This window comes from Trachurus trachurus (assembly GCF_905171665.1).
Source record: "Trachurus trachurus genome assembly, chromosome: 7".
In the NCBI taxonomy this organism is placed as follows: domain Eukaryota; kingdom Metazoa; phylum Chordata; class Actinopteri; order Carangiformes; family Carangidae; genus Trachurus; species Trachurus trachurus.
This window is the reverse complement of record NC_139901.1, coordinates 31,096,504-31,110,239: the sequence shown is the minus strand read 5'-3', so window position 1 is coordinate 31,110,239 and position 13,736 is coordinate 31,096,504. Positions and strand designations below refer to the sequence as shown.

At 39.8% G+C, this 13,736-nt stretch overlaps 1 protein-coding gene across 1 annotated transcript; it reads left to right on the top strand.

Moving 5' to 3' along the window:
• Positions 1–1,923: 1,923 nt before the first annotated feature.
• sdf4 (stromal cell derived factor 4) lies at positions 1,924–8,630 on the top strand (the record flags this gene model as incomplete). Its single annotated transcript, XM_083975352.1, has 6 exons — positions 1,924–2,258; positions 3,476–3,612; positions 3,734–3,847; positions 3,956–4,114; positions 5,510–5,685; positions 7,269–8,630. 6 exons carry the CDS (start codon positions 1,924–1,926, stop codon positions 7,443–7,445), a joined length of 1,098 nt encoding a protein of 365 aa, XP_083831478.1. The 3' UTR covers positions 7,446–8,630.
• Positions 8,631–13,736: the final 5,106 nt, after the last annotated feature.

The following is a 13,736-nucleotide window of genomic DNA, read 5'->3' as shown; positions in this document are numbered from 1 at the left end:
TTTTAACCGTTTATATCTTTTAAACATTAATTCATTCTCTAAAAGCTTTCTGTTCCGAGTTGTTTTTAGCGACCTGTTGCTGTGGAGTTCCTCTTGTCTTGTTGTTACTGAAATGATCTGTCCTCTGTACTCGACGAGGCTTTTACTTTGAAAGCGGCGACCGGAAGTCACGCCGAGCAGCGCAGCAGGTAGCTTAGCAACGCAGGCTAGTAGTAGCGGTTAGCCACCAGTCCAACTGACAGACTGACTGGGAGGGAGCGTCAACACTAGCTGCGGTGGATCTAAAGGACCGTGTCTCTCCGTCCTGAGTCTGTCCGGTGTTTGTTTCTCACTCTAAAAACCCCGTCCCCCGACATTTTTAATTTGTAATTGTCGGGTGTTGAAGGAGGAATAAGCCACGTGTACAGGAACAACCAGCAGCCTGACAGCGGTAACGTTAACCGGAGGAGCCACCGTTAACGTACAGTAACGTTAGCTCTGCTGGTAGTTTCACCGCAGCAGCCTCACACAAGTCCGGCTAAACTTCCTCCAGCTGTGTCGTCGTTTAGTTCCCGGGGAACCTAACAGGTCGGCCCTTCACTTTGTACTTTTTTAAGTGTTTATTAGAAATCACGTACAGTGTATTTATTTTATATAAATAGCCGCTAGACACAACAATATTTTCATTAGCTTCCCTGTGTTAGCCACGTTAGCATAATTACGATGTGAAATTATCCAGATGACGTTACAGAGGCTAAAAGCTACAGTACGAGCTAACCTTTTTTGTTTTTTAATGTTGATTACGTTAAACAGACCTTTATAGATGCCCTAAACGACCGATTTAATAATGTTAATTGAGGTATCAAAAGTGGATAAAGTGAACATAGCTAATGAATCTTGTAGTTGTTGTATTAATGAACCAAGTGCAGTTGATGTGACGTTAACTGAGTTTTAACACTGACGTCATTGTTTTTTAAGGTTGTGCTCATTTACGTGAATTTGTTTTTTGTTTTGACTGCACACACTCGTGTTTTCCTGCTTTTAAAAGACTTGTTTCGAGTGCAGCTTATTTCATTTCACAAATGTCTTATTAGCGTCCTTCACAAGGGCGTAATTTATCAAATCCAGCCAATATAACTGAGACACAAGGCCAACAAGCAACTTTAAATAGTTGGTTCATCAAATAAAATGAAGGAAAAAGAAAACATGTCTAACACGATAGTCGTATCATTGAATTGGCTGGTTGCTAGTTTGCTCCTGCGACACAGAAATGTGCTGAAGGATTTAACAGCTGATCTGAGAACTGATCGGCTTTTCTCTCTGAATCAAATTTGGTCTTTACATTGTATTAATAACAAGGTGTGTGTGGTCTGTTGTATTCATAGCTGCCTAAACCCACAAATTGTCTCATTAGTTATTAATCTGTCTGGTAAAAAAAAAATCTACACAGTTGACACAGGAAGTCTGTTATGATGAATCAATAATATGCATTAGTCCTCCTGTCAGAATAAACATGTTAATCACCTGATTACCTGATTAACAGCAAAATAAAATGACTGAAATAGCTTCTACTACTGTAACAAATATGGGAATGCCAGAATAAAGAGTTATTAAAGTTAATGATTTTGCACTTTCCCCTACCTTAGGACACATAATATACACTGACTTTCTTTGCTTTAAAAAAATCCTTGAGATCCAGAGATCTTAACCCAAAGTTACGCCCTTGGTCCTTCACTTACAATTATGTTTGTACTAGTATTGATCAAAATGGGATTTTTCCCAGTGGGCGTGTGTGTGTCTGTGTGTGTGTAGGAATTCTGGAAACTCCGATGACCCTGAAGCGCAACAGATCAGACTGAACCACCGGCCTGTGTTGTTTTGTCTTGGCCTGCTGCGTTCTTCTGAGTCAACCAACAACTATTTTTTCTTCCACAGGCGGCGATCATGTCTGTCTGGAGGAAACTGTGGTGCAGAAACCTCATGGCTGCGTCTGTGCTCTTCTACATCCTGCTCCTCGCCACCGACACGGTGCACGCGCGGCCCGCCAACATGTCGGCCTCTAAAGACAAGGCTCCAGTGGCCGCCGCCGCCGCCAACGGCAACAAGGATGAGAACGAGATCCTGCCCCCGGACCACCTGAACGGGGTGAAGATGGAGATGGACGGCCACCTCAACAAGGACTTCCACCAGGAGGTTTTCCTGGGGAAGGAGATGGAGGAGTTCGACGAGGACTCGGAGCCCCGGAGGAACAGGAAGAAGCTTATTGACATTTTCACCAAGTGAGACATTCATGTTTTTCATTCTTCAGATATCAGTCAGGGATCACTGACTGTACGCTGGTAAATAGTTGTGGAGCAGGTTCTTCAGAAAGCTCGTCAAGCGTCTGCAGGAGTTTAAAATACCAAACAAAGAGACGGAGCCCCCTAATGTCCCCTTTGTCCTCATCACCACCTATTATTATCATGAGAAGCTAAACCTGCGAAGTATGTAGACGTCTCTCTCTGGGCCGTGTTACAACAATATGATATTACAAAACATACACAGAAAGAGAGACAAGGTGAAATGTTTTCCCAGTGTTATGAAAACAGCAGAAACACAGCAGTATTATCTACTCTTAAGTTATTTCCTCCTTATAAAGGCTGAGTCAGGACAAAGCTGTCACCTCAGAACAAACATGAAAGAAAGCAAAGCACAGTATATTTAAACTGTAGGTGAAAGAAAAGAGAAAATGCCCTCGGGTCAGTTCTTTGTGTAGCAGACGGTCGCTGCCTGGGCAAGGTGCCATTGTTACGGCCGAGGATGATGACGCAGGGAAAAACCCTCCGACTTGATAAATCCTCCTCATCATTCTTCCTTTCTTCTTTTATTTATCTGCTGTTGTTTTCTGATTGATCTGATCTGTTGGAGATCCTAAAGACAGAGCTAAAATCTTCCAGCTGCTTGTTTTTTGTGGATAAAAGTCAAAGAATAAACGGTTTCCTTTCATAAAAACTAAGCAACCAGAGCTAGGTGATCTATCAAAGTGGCTGAAGATGAATAATCAATTAATAGTTTCAGCTGCACTTATTTCACTTTAAATGGTAAATACTGTCTGTGCTAAAGGTATACATCCTTACATCCCTGTCATATTTAAATTACAACAACAGGATGTCACAGGTAAACTCTTCCAGCTGCTTGTTTTTTTTTTTTTGCCATTAAAAATCAAAGAATAAACAGTTTCCTTTCACATAAGGCAAAGACTAGAGGTGTGTGATCTATTAAAGTGGCTGAAGATTAATAGCAAATAGTTTCAGCTGCACTTATTTCACTTTAAATGGTACATAAATGGTGTCTAAGTTGAAGGTAGTAATAGTAAATCCTCCTCTGATGGGCAATTCAAATGCAGCCTAAAATTCCCAAACACGTAAGACAGAAACAGACATTTGTGAAACAATAAAAGTCAAACAGTGGAGCTAGATTGAACTCTAATCTCTGTTTTTAAACTCTGTGTTCACAGAGTTGATTTCAACAAAGACAGGAGCGTCAGTGCGAAGGAGATGCAGCGCTGGATCATGGAGAAGACGGAGGAGCATTTCCAGGAGGCCATGAAGGAGAACAAGAACAGTTTCCATGCCGTCGACCCAGATGGCGACGGTAAGAGAGCGTCTCTGTCTCACTGTGTGCTCAGTGTCGTGTTGCAGTGTCGTGTTCTCCTCGGCAAATAGGTGTTTTCTGTTCAGTCAGTGGAAACTCAGTGTGTTTTTTTTGTCTGCAGGTCACGTGACGTGGGACGAATACAAAGTGAAGTTTCTGGCCAGCAAAGGTTTCAACGAAAAAGAAATAAGCGAGAAAATGAAGAATAATGAAGATCTGAAACTGGATGAGGAGAGTAAGTGCACAGAGATGTTGATGATCTGAGAAGATGTTGCTGCAGAGATGTTGTGTTATTCTAATGATTTATTTTTCATCTTCATTGTCGTCGTCGTCGTGGCTGCAGCTCAGGAGGTTCTGGAGAGTCTGAAGGATCGCTGGTTTCAGGCCGACAACCCTCCAGCTGATCAGCTGCTGAACGAGCAGGAGTTCCTGTCGTTCCTGCACCCGGAGCACAGCAGAGGGATGCTCAAGTACATGGTGAAGGAGATCGTCAGAGACTTAGGTACATGTTACTTTAATTTCTTTTTTTTTTTTTTTTTAATATCTGAATCATGAGCTCTGTCATCCTGAAGCTGTTTTATTTTTATTTTGTCCACTTGGGAGCAGCAGAAACAAACAGATGTCAGGGCTCCAGCTGTTTGCCCCTAAAATTTGAGAGTGTGCAAGTCAATTTTTCATCTACTTGTTCATGTGCAACCAGTAAATTTGCAGGGTGTTTTTTTTAAACACTGGTGAAATGTGGAAGTGGCGACTCAAAGAATCTGGGATCTGTCAGTACAGGTGTCAGACCGATGTGTGTGAGGATCATGAATGAAAAGGAAATGTGAATATTTGCTTTGCAAGTCGATTTACGGTGTGAAATTTTCTGCTTGCGCTCCTAAAACTTAAAGTTAGGGGGCCACAGAGAGAAGGAGAGACACAAAGTTTATTACAAAAAATAGAATAAGACTTTTTGTTGTTGTTAAAAATAACAACTCTGCTGCAAAACAATAAAGTTGCACGCCATCAGATTAAAACACTGTAAAGCTAAATGGGATCTGCAGATAAACATCTTTGATCCGTTGTTAACATAAGAATATTGGTTATTGCAACTAATTTACACCCTAATACATGTTTAAAATGTATTTAGAAATATATGTTTTAAGAAATCTAAAGATCTAAAGAAGATAGCGGCACGGTGGCACAGTGGTTAGCACTGTTGCCTCACAGCAAGAAGGTCCTGGGTTCGAATCCCGGGCCGCCCAGGTCCTTTCTGTGTGGAGTTTGCATGTTCTCCCCGTGTCTGCGTGGGTTTCCTCCGGGTGCTCCGGTTTCCCCCACCACAAAAACATGCCAGCTAGGTTGATCCTCCAGTCAGTGCCCCTGACCAAGGAACTGGCTCATAATCTGGAGTTGGTCCCCGGGCGCTGCACCGCGGCTGCCCACTGCTCCTCAGGGATGGGTTAAATGCAGAGAAAGAATTTCACTGTACTAGCTGTATATGTGACAAATAAAGTACCTTTACCTTTACCTTTATATGATGATAGAAAGAGATCATTCAGTTCTTGACCTCATGGTTATGTGATTTGTGTCAGTGGGCGTTAATGTTAATGTTGTGACTCAGCTCTAGTTGCTCTGTTATCAGGAGGCCGGTTGAACAGGTTCAGCTGTTACTGAACCTTTACACTGCAACGTGGTGACACTTAGTCTCACACTGATCACTTCATATCTAATGAATTCTTTTAAATAAACAATTATCTAAATGGTTTCTTTCTATCGATTAAACAACTGATCATTTCATTTCATTGTCTGTGTATATGATATAAAAAATCCGCCCACCAGTGCCTGTGTGTGTGTATGTGAATGTGAATTTAATTATCTAACACAATCATCCATTGGTGGTTTCTATGTTTCACAGATCAGGACGGCGATAAGAAGCTGACGCTGTCCGAGTTCATCTCTCTGCCCGTCGGCACCGTGGAGAACCAGCAGGCTCAGGACATCGACGACGACTGGGTCCGAGAGAGGAAGAAGGAGTTTGAGGACGTCATCGACTCGGACCGCGACGGCATCGTAACCATGGAGGAGCTGGAGGTGAGGAACAGTTCACTAATCCACAGTTTGATTTGATTCTCTACCATACATCAGCTCTAAAATGTCTCATCACGAGGCTCTATTTATTTGAACAGGTTGTCGATAGATGCTTTTTACTCTGACAGTTTTATTTTTCTGACTCGGTAACTACGAGCAGAGTTCAGGTCAACTCAGGTGATCTGCAGGTTGTTGTTTCACTTCAACCGCTCCCACGCCACGCTCCGTTACCCTGCAAACAACACTATGCAAAGAATAATTCAAAAGCATCGGCTCATCTTTTTCAAAACGACATTTATCTGCTTTTGCAAATTAACTCATTTATACTCACACACCTGTATAAATATGAATAATATGAATGAATCTATTTTCGCCATAACATTTCTTATATATTCATTATATATCTGACATGTACATGTTTATATAGATACATATATACACAGCTGACTATTTACAACAACTATATATTCACACTCACTTCCTGCATGTCTTGTTGTCATGGAGACCATGCCATAATTGATTAATTGAATTATGATTCTCAAAGTGTGAACGTTTCCAGTCTGAGAAGAAACCAATGTGGCATTGACTTTTCTTCGGCCACATATTTGATCAATAATAATGATTAGTTAAAGCCCCTGTTATTGGATTATGGATGAATGTCAGATCAGATGTTGTTTATACTCTACATAATTTTAATTAACTGTAGCCTATTGATTAGTGTTCTTAGTTATTTGTTCTCCTCCCTTTTTTTAAAATTTCATTTTAAAGCAGAAGTAAGCGATATTTTTGTGTTAATATAAGTCTTAAATAGTTGTATCTTCCGACAGCAATCACTTCTATAGAGTGTTTGGTCTGAAACACGGGTCTGTCAGTCACTCTGCTCTGCTCTGAGCCGAGGAGAAAACTTTTCTTGTATCCTACAAGTTTTATCCAATGAGGAGAGAGAACGGCATAAAGGGGCGGTCCTCTCTGTGTGTGCAGCCAAGGGATGCGCCTGAATGTGGTGACGTAGGGACGAGGACCAATAGATCCATGACGAGGGCGGGGGCTGCTAACTCCGTCGGCTGACAAGAAGTTATGGTGCGTTCAAGGCAGCCCGTAACTCGTGTTTTTCCGACCTGTGAAGTCGTACCAGTTCGATCTGGTACGAGTTCACGGGTCAGAAGTTACGAGTGGCCGTTATAGTGACTTTCACAGGCAACAGTTCGGAGAAACGCGAGTTGCCGGTTGCCTGGAACGCTACAAAGTCGTAAGTTGTGACTTGAAGCTGTAACTTACGGTTTCAAAAGCCTGCCTGGAACGCAGCATTAGCCAAAGCGACCGGATCGCTTACTTCTGCTTTAAGGAGCTTTTTGGAGTTGGTTTTTATATTTAGACCTATACATTTCTCCCCCATGCTCCCCCACCCCCTTCAAGTAAATCAATCAATAAATACATGTAATCATCATCCATTTAGATCAGTTCTTCAGTTTTAATAATGAGTGAGTCTTGTTCTGTTTTTATTAGCAGTAATAACAGTAATGTAATCCAGGTATCTTAAACCCTGCCTCTCTTCTTCTTCCTCTCTCTCCGTCCATCCTCTTCAGGAGTACATGGACCCGATGAACGAGCACAACGCGCTGAACGAGGCCAAGCAGATGATCGCCGTGGCCGACGAGAACCAGAACCACAACCTGGAGCTGGACGAGATCCTCAAGTACAGCGAGTACTTCACGGGCAGCAAGCTCATGGACTACGCCAGAAACGTCCACGAGGAGTTCTGAAGGTGACGACGACGGACGAATCCTCCTCCTCTTCTTCCTCCTCTTCCTCTTCCTCCACCTGCAGCAGCATCATCATCATCGTCCTCCTCCTCCTCCTCCTCCACGGCGAGGACGACGAGCGACATCATCCTACGTCTGCTTCAGGGACGAGCCGGCAGAGAGCGGCGGCCTAGCCTAACGACGGGATGTTTATATTGTGCAATTTGTGTGTTTGAAGCCGAGCTGGACGCACTCTTTCACCGCTGACTCCAGTTAAACCCCTTCCTCTTTGTCTGCCTTCTGTGTGCCATTGGGACTTTTTAACCGTTTAAACGCTTCAGGCACCAACCTCCCCAAAATTTCTCTTAATGTGAAACGTAATGTGTGTATATGAGGATTTTTTTTATTTTATTTTAGATTTTATTTTTTATTTTCAAGAGTAGATGACGTCGTTTTTCCTCCGGGGGGCAGTGGTGAGAGAGCGCCGAGCAGCTAGACCAGCTACATGATGTGCTGCAGGATCAGTCCCTGTTTGTATGTTTTCTAATTAGCTGGCATGTGTGTGTGTGTGTGTGTGTGTGTAAAACAGTGTAAATATTAATTGTCACATACCAATGCAAGAAGTTAGAGGGGGAGGGAGGGGCGGGAAAAAAAAATAAATAAATAAATATGATGCTGCTGATTGTAGAGAAGCGATGAGACACTAACTCTCTGCTCCATTAAGTGGTAGGTGAACTTGAACGATGTCACCGGTTTGCATCCATCCGTCCTTCCACAGTAACCCTACACAGCACCGTGGTGAAGATTTAAAATAAAATAGATTAATATAATAAATATATATATATAGTAAATATAAAGTGTGTGCACCACAGAAACATTAACAAGCACAACAACAGGAAACACAAGTGTCCAGCAGTAAAAAATAAAACAAAAAACCTGTCGTTGCTGTTGTTTGATGCTACAAACTAATTCATTCATGCTCTCGTCTCGTTAAATTATGACCAGAACGGTTCAAACCAGCTGCAACTTCTGAACTTCACACAGGTTTTTATTAATGTTTTTTTCACTCTTCATCACATCGACTGTTTTTATTTCTCCGTGTGATTTCCACTTCTGCCATGTTTTGTAAATGCATGAACAAAAAGAAAAACAATGGAGTCACTTTTCCTGTTCAGTTCAGTTCAGTTCTGAGATAATCAATGAATCAATGAATCAATAACCTGTGGAAGTGTTTGGATCGTCCTGCTCCAGTCTCCTCTGTCCTCCCGACTGTACAATGATGATAACAGAATGTGACACGGCTTCATAAAAATGTACCGCGAAACATAAACATACTGGTTATAATAATAAATATTTCTTATCAAGTGAAGAGCAACATGAAGTGTTTGGTTTTTATTTTAGTGTTTTTTTTATGCAAAAAATTCAAATGAATTAATGAAGCTATGAAATTATACTTTTATTTTCTGAACACCACATTATAAGCGCCACACACTTTTCAGACTTATTTATTCTATAGCCTATTATCAATATTATTTTTATGAACTTCAATAGAGAAACTTAATTCAAACTTTAAATAGTTCAGGGGCCTCATTTATCATCGTGGATACACCTTTTTTTACGCCATTTTCCCCTCGTTTTGTGCGTACGCACTTTTCTCCGCCAAATTTGGGATCTATCAAGCCAAAACCTGACGGGGAAAAGTGTTACACCCATTTTGACCCTGGCGTACGCCTTTTTTGAGGAAGAGGAGGAATTGGCGACACCGTTGCTGAGTCAGAGAACTGCAATGTGAGAGGGAGAGAGGAGCGGAGTAAATTTAGAAGAGCACAGTAGGATTTTTTAAAGTAATTGTGGTAGTGGTGGACCGTTGATGCTGGCAATCCAACCCGCTCTATAATAACACTAGGCTTTGTGTTAATTGAGAAACAGAGCGGATTGTGGATTTAGCTTTTTTGATTAGGCTGTGTGACGTCCGACAAGGATCAAACCATCCAAGTTTAAAAACACACCGGCAGCAGCGCACACTGATCTGCAGCTACTGAGACTGTTATTATTCTGTCACCTGAGTTAACGAGGTGCACGTGTGTTTGGAGCTGACGAGAGAATAAAGAGTGAGACAACGCGGCCCTGAGGAGGAACTGTGAAGGACTCAGCTGTAATGGAAAATGACCTAAACCGAGTCCAGTAGAGCTGTAACTGTGTAGTGGGAAGGCCTGCAAAGTAATGGTAACTATCGGCCTGCTTCCTACATTGTTTTAACATCTAGGTAAAAAGAAAAAAAAAAGAAAAAAAAGATTTTCTGGGATAAACGGGCAGATTACATAAGATTCTTCTTCTTTCTGCTCCCTTTTGTTGAGATTTGGGAGGTTTTTGTTTTTATTGTAGCTTATTAAAATGCAAGATCATTTTTCTGACTGATTTATTGCCCGTGTATCTGCTTTCGGAGAAGCGGAGAAGTTCCGCTTCTTTCCCCCGTCCTCCGCCGGTTGTCTCCGTTGTCACTTTGTTGTCACAAAAGTTGCTGCGCCACAGAGAGCACATGGCTAATTAAATATGCACGTGCTGACCATATATAGTTGTATATAGGCGTTTCGGGGGTGGAGTAAGAGGTGTGTTCACGTGTGCACCATTCTTGAGTCCTGTGTGATTTATTGCGGAGAGTTGTGCGTACGCACAGTTTGATTGATCTGAAAAAGGTGTAAATATTTAGGGTGTACGCCATTTTCGTCTTTTCGCCGTACGCAAATATTTAGTAGCAGTTTTACACCCTCTTTGATAAATGAGGCCCCAGATCATTTTTTAAACTTTAAGTCAAAGACAGATTTCCCATGGTTCTTGGAAAACCACATATAAATGTTTGCTGTTTTATGGACGTCAGTATTTTAAATAAAATGTTATAAGTGTCGTTTATCTGATTTATAATCAAAACGGCTGAAACTGAATATAATAATTACATTAACCTAGTGAATTAAATGTACATACGTAAGTCAGTGTTGGCTGCTAACAGACGTAGCTTTTGTAATGTTTTCAGATTAATATTCTTAAAATTAAGATAATTCATGACTTATTTTAAACTGAAATACTTAATATTATACTAATAAATACTTAAACACACTTAGTTACATACATGTATATGCTTTTTACTCTCATCCGTCTGCAGCAGCTTTTCTCTCAGGCATGTTCAAACTAAATTGTGCAACATATTCCCCATTAATGCCATGATCAGTAATTTAATTGATTAATTGAATAATTAAGTGATTAAGTGTGAACGTTTCCAGTCTGAGAAGAAACCAATGTGGCATTGACTTTTCTTTGGCCACATATTTGATCAATAATAATGATTAGTTAAAGCCCCTGTTATTGGATTATGGATGAATGTCAGATCAGATGTTGTATATAATTTTAATTAATTGTAGCATATTGATTACTGTTCTTAGTTATTGGTTCATTTTAAGGAGCTTTTTGCATGGAGTTAGTCTTTATATTTACACCTATAAATCTTTCCCCCCATGCTCCATCCCTGTCAAATAAACAAAGTAAATCAATCAATCAATAAATGTAATCATCATCCAGTTAGATCAATTCTGCAGTTTTAATAATGAGTGAGTCTTGTTTCTGTTTTGAGAAGGTTTTATTGCGTATATACGGGTTAAGGTTCAGTGTGTGTCCTATGTAACGCAGCACTTCACAACACGGCAGGATTGTGCGAGAACGACCATCATGTCACCATTTTTTTTGTTTTTTTGAAGCAGTGAAACACACTCAACATCAATTTTTTTATATTTCTTATAAATCATCTTCGATAATCTGATTTGATTATTTTTAACAATTCAAAAAAAAAAGCATAATTTTTTTTTTTTTTTTTTTTTTTTTACAGTTGTTCATCTAAATGGCCTAAACTTTATTTAAACATCACGATAAGAGTGATTATCCAATGTGCAACGTTTGTTTAGTTTTTTTAACTTCACAGACATCACGTCACAAGACAAGAGCTTCTTTTTTCTTTTCTTTTTTTTTTTTGTAACATTTCCGCCGTCTCAGATTATTGTGAATGTGTTTGTTGTACAAATCAAACAGAACAGAGTCACTACTACTGTATAATCCCTCTGTGAGTTTACAAATCCCTCCTTGAATGAATGCTACTGCACGTCAGACACATGCAACCTTAACTATTACTGTTAAACCTTGTAGCAACCAAAAATGTAATAACGGCCAATAACGTAATAATTATGTCCATTTTAAATGTAATAAAGCCAATAATGTAATAACGTGCCAATAATGTAATAAAACTTTTGAGCCAATAACGTAATAACATTTTGCCAATAATGTAACAAGTTATTACATTATTGGCTGGTTATTACGTTATTGGCCTCGTATTAAAAAAACCTTTGACAATGTAATAACTGGTGCCGATAATGTAATAATACATAGATATGACTGCAGTTCTTGGAAATAAAAGGCAGTTTTGTGCAGTTTGCTAATCAAAAATACAAAAATAGGTATAGTGGATGACATAGTCATCATATTTATTCATCCAAGATGTACTATCTTTCACCTCTCTCTCTCTCACACTTCTACCATGCTTAATGATATGTTTGTAAACGGAAGAAGTAAGCATTGTAGGCTATCAACAACCTCCAAAACATAACCAAACTTGTGTATTGAATGGTGTCTGCCAGCCAGTTTATGTTTCAGTCATGTATAACTTCCTGCCTTCATGTATAAAACCTTTTATTTCCAAGAACTGCAGTCATATTTATGTATTATTACATTATCAACACCAGTTATTACCAGCCAATAATGTAATAACGAGCCAATAATGTAATAACTTATTACATTATTGGCAAAAAGTTATTAAGTTATTGGCTCAAAAGTTTTATTACATTATTGGCTTTATTACATTTAAAATGGCCAGAATTATTACATTATTGGCTGTTATTACGCTTTTGGTTGCTACAAACCTGTATATAAAAAAACAAAAACACAAAAAAAACCCACACAAGACAGATTCAAAAAACCGTCTGGATACGACAGCCTCCTCTACAGTAACTGCAGTATTCAACATACTAAACATAGAAATATCATTAATTAAGTTAATGAGCCGATAGTGAAACTGAAAACAACACAGTGACACATCATCATCGTTATCATTATTATTATTTGTACAGTACAGTACGTAGCTTACAGTACGTTCTCCGTTTTGTAGCACAAAGGTAAACACACACTACATTCATAAAGGAAACATACGTACAACAACGACGACGGCGACGACGGTCATTGAACTCATCACGACGTGCTGACACACACAGTCCAGATTTATTAAAACCTCAAACAAGAAACCGGGCCTAAAGAAGTAAGGCGATCCATAGTGTAAATGGAGATGCAACTCTTAAACAACTATTAAATGATTGACAATAATAATATTAATGTTAATAATAATAATAATAATAATAATATAACAGCAGCAGCATTACAGTAAGTCAAGTTCCAGTTTCTCCTCAACACACAGATAATAAAATGAAATAAATCTTACAGTGCAGCCTGTAACAGCGTTAACGTTCATCCCATTTATTTAAACACGACGTATAAAAAGCTACAATTAAATGAGTTTTGATCTCATTTCACCACCGACTTTTCTAGACTGCACTGTTCACACACCGGCCTGCAACACACACACACGAGTAGGAAAAGTTCTTTTGTTTTTATTTAAAGGGATAGTTCAACATTTTGGCAAATTGGCCCATTGCCATAATCTCTATAGTCATAGCAGTAGGTTCGTTACCTTTAATTGTAGAGGTAAATTCATGCAAAACCGCTGATGCGCGTTGCCTTCAGGGACAGTTTTTCATCAAGCAGTCTCTGAATTTACCTCTAAAACAACTCTGTCTGGTAACGTTCTGTTATTATCTCATAGCGTGGTGAATGTGCAGGTCACAACTTGTCCACCAGAGCGTTGTGGAGCTGTTGGATTGTGTATTTGATGAGTTTGATGAGGGAAACCAAGAAATCCCATAATGAGCCTCCGTAGCGTAGCTCTGAGCAGCTCACGGCTCTGCTCCGCCGTTCTAAAAACAGCTTGCACCGACAATTAAAGGTAACGAACCTACTGCTATGACTATATAGGGATTATGGCAATGGGCCAATTTGCCGCCAAAATGTTGAACTATCCCTTTAAACAAACAAAAAGTGATCATGATTAAAATATAAAAAAAATAAAATAAAATAAAATACGAGTTGTAAAAACAAAAAGCAAAACAAAGACACGGGACGGTGCAGAGAAGCCTGAACCTCGTCTCCATCATGTCTCCATGG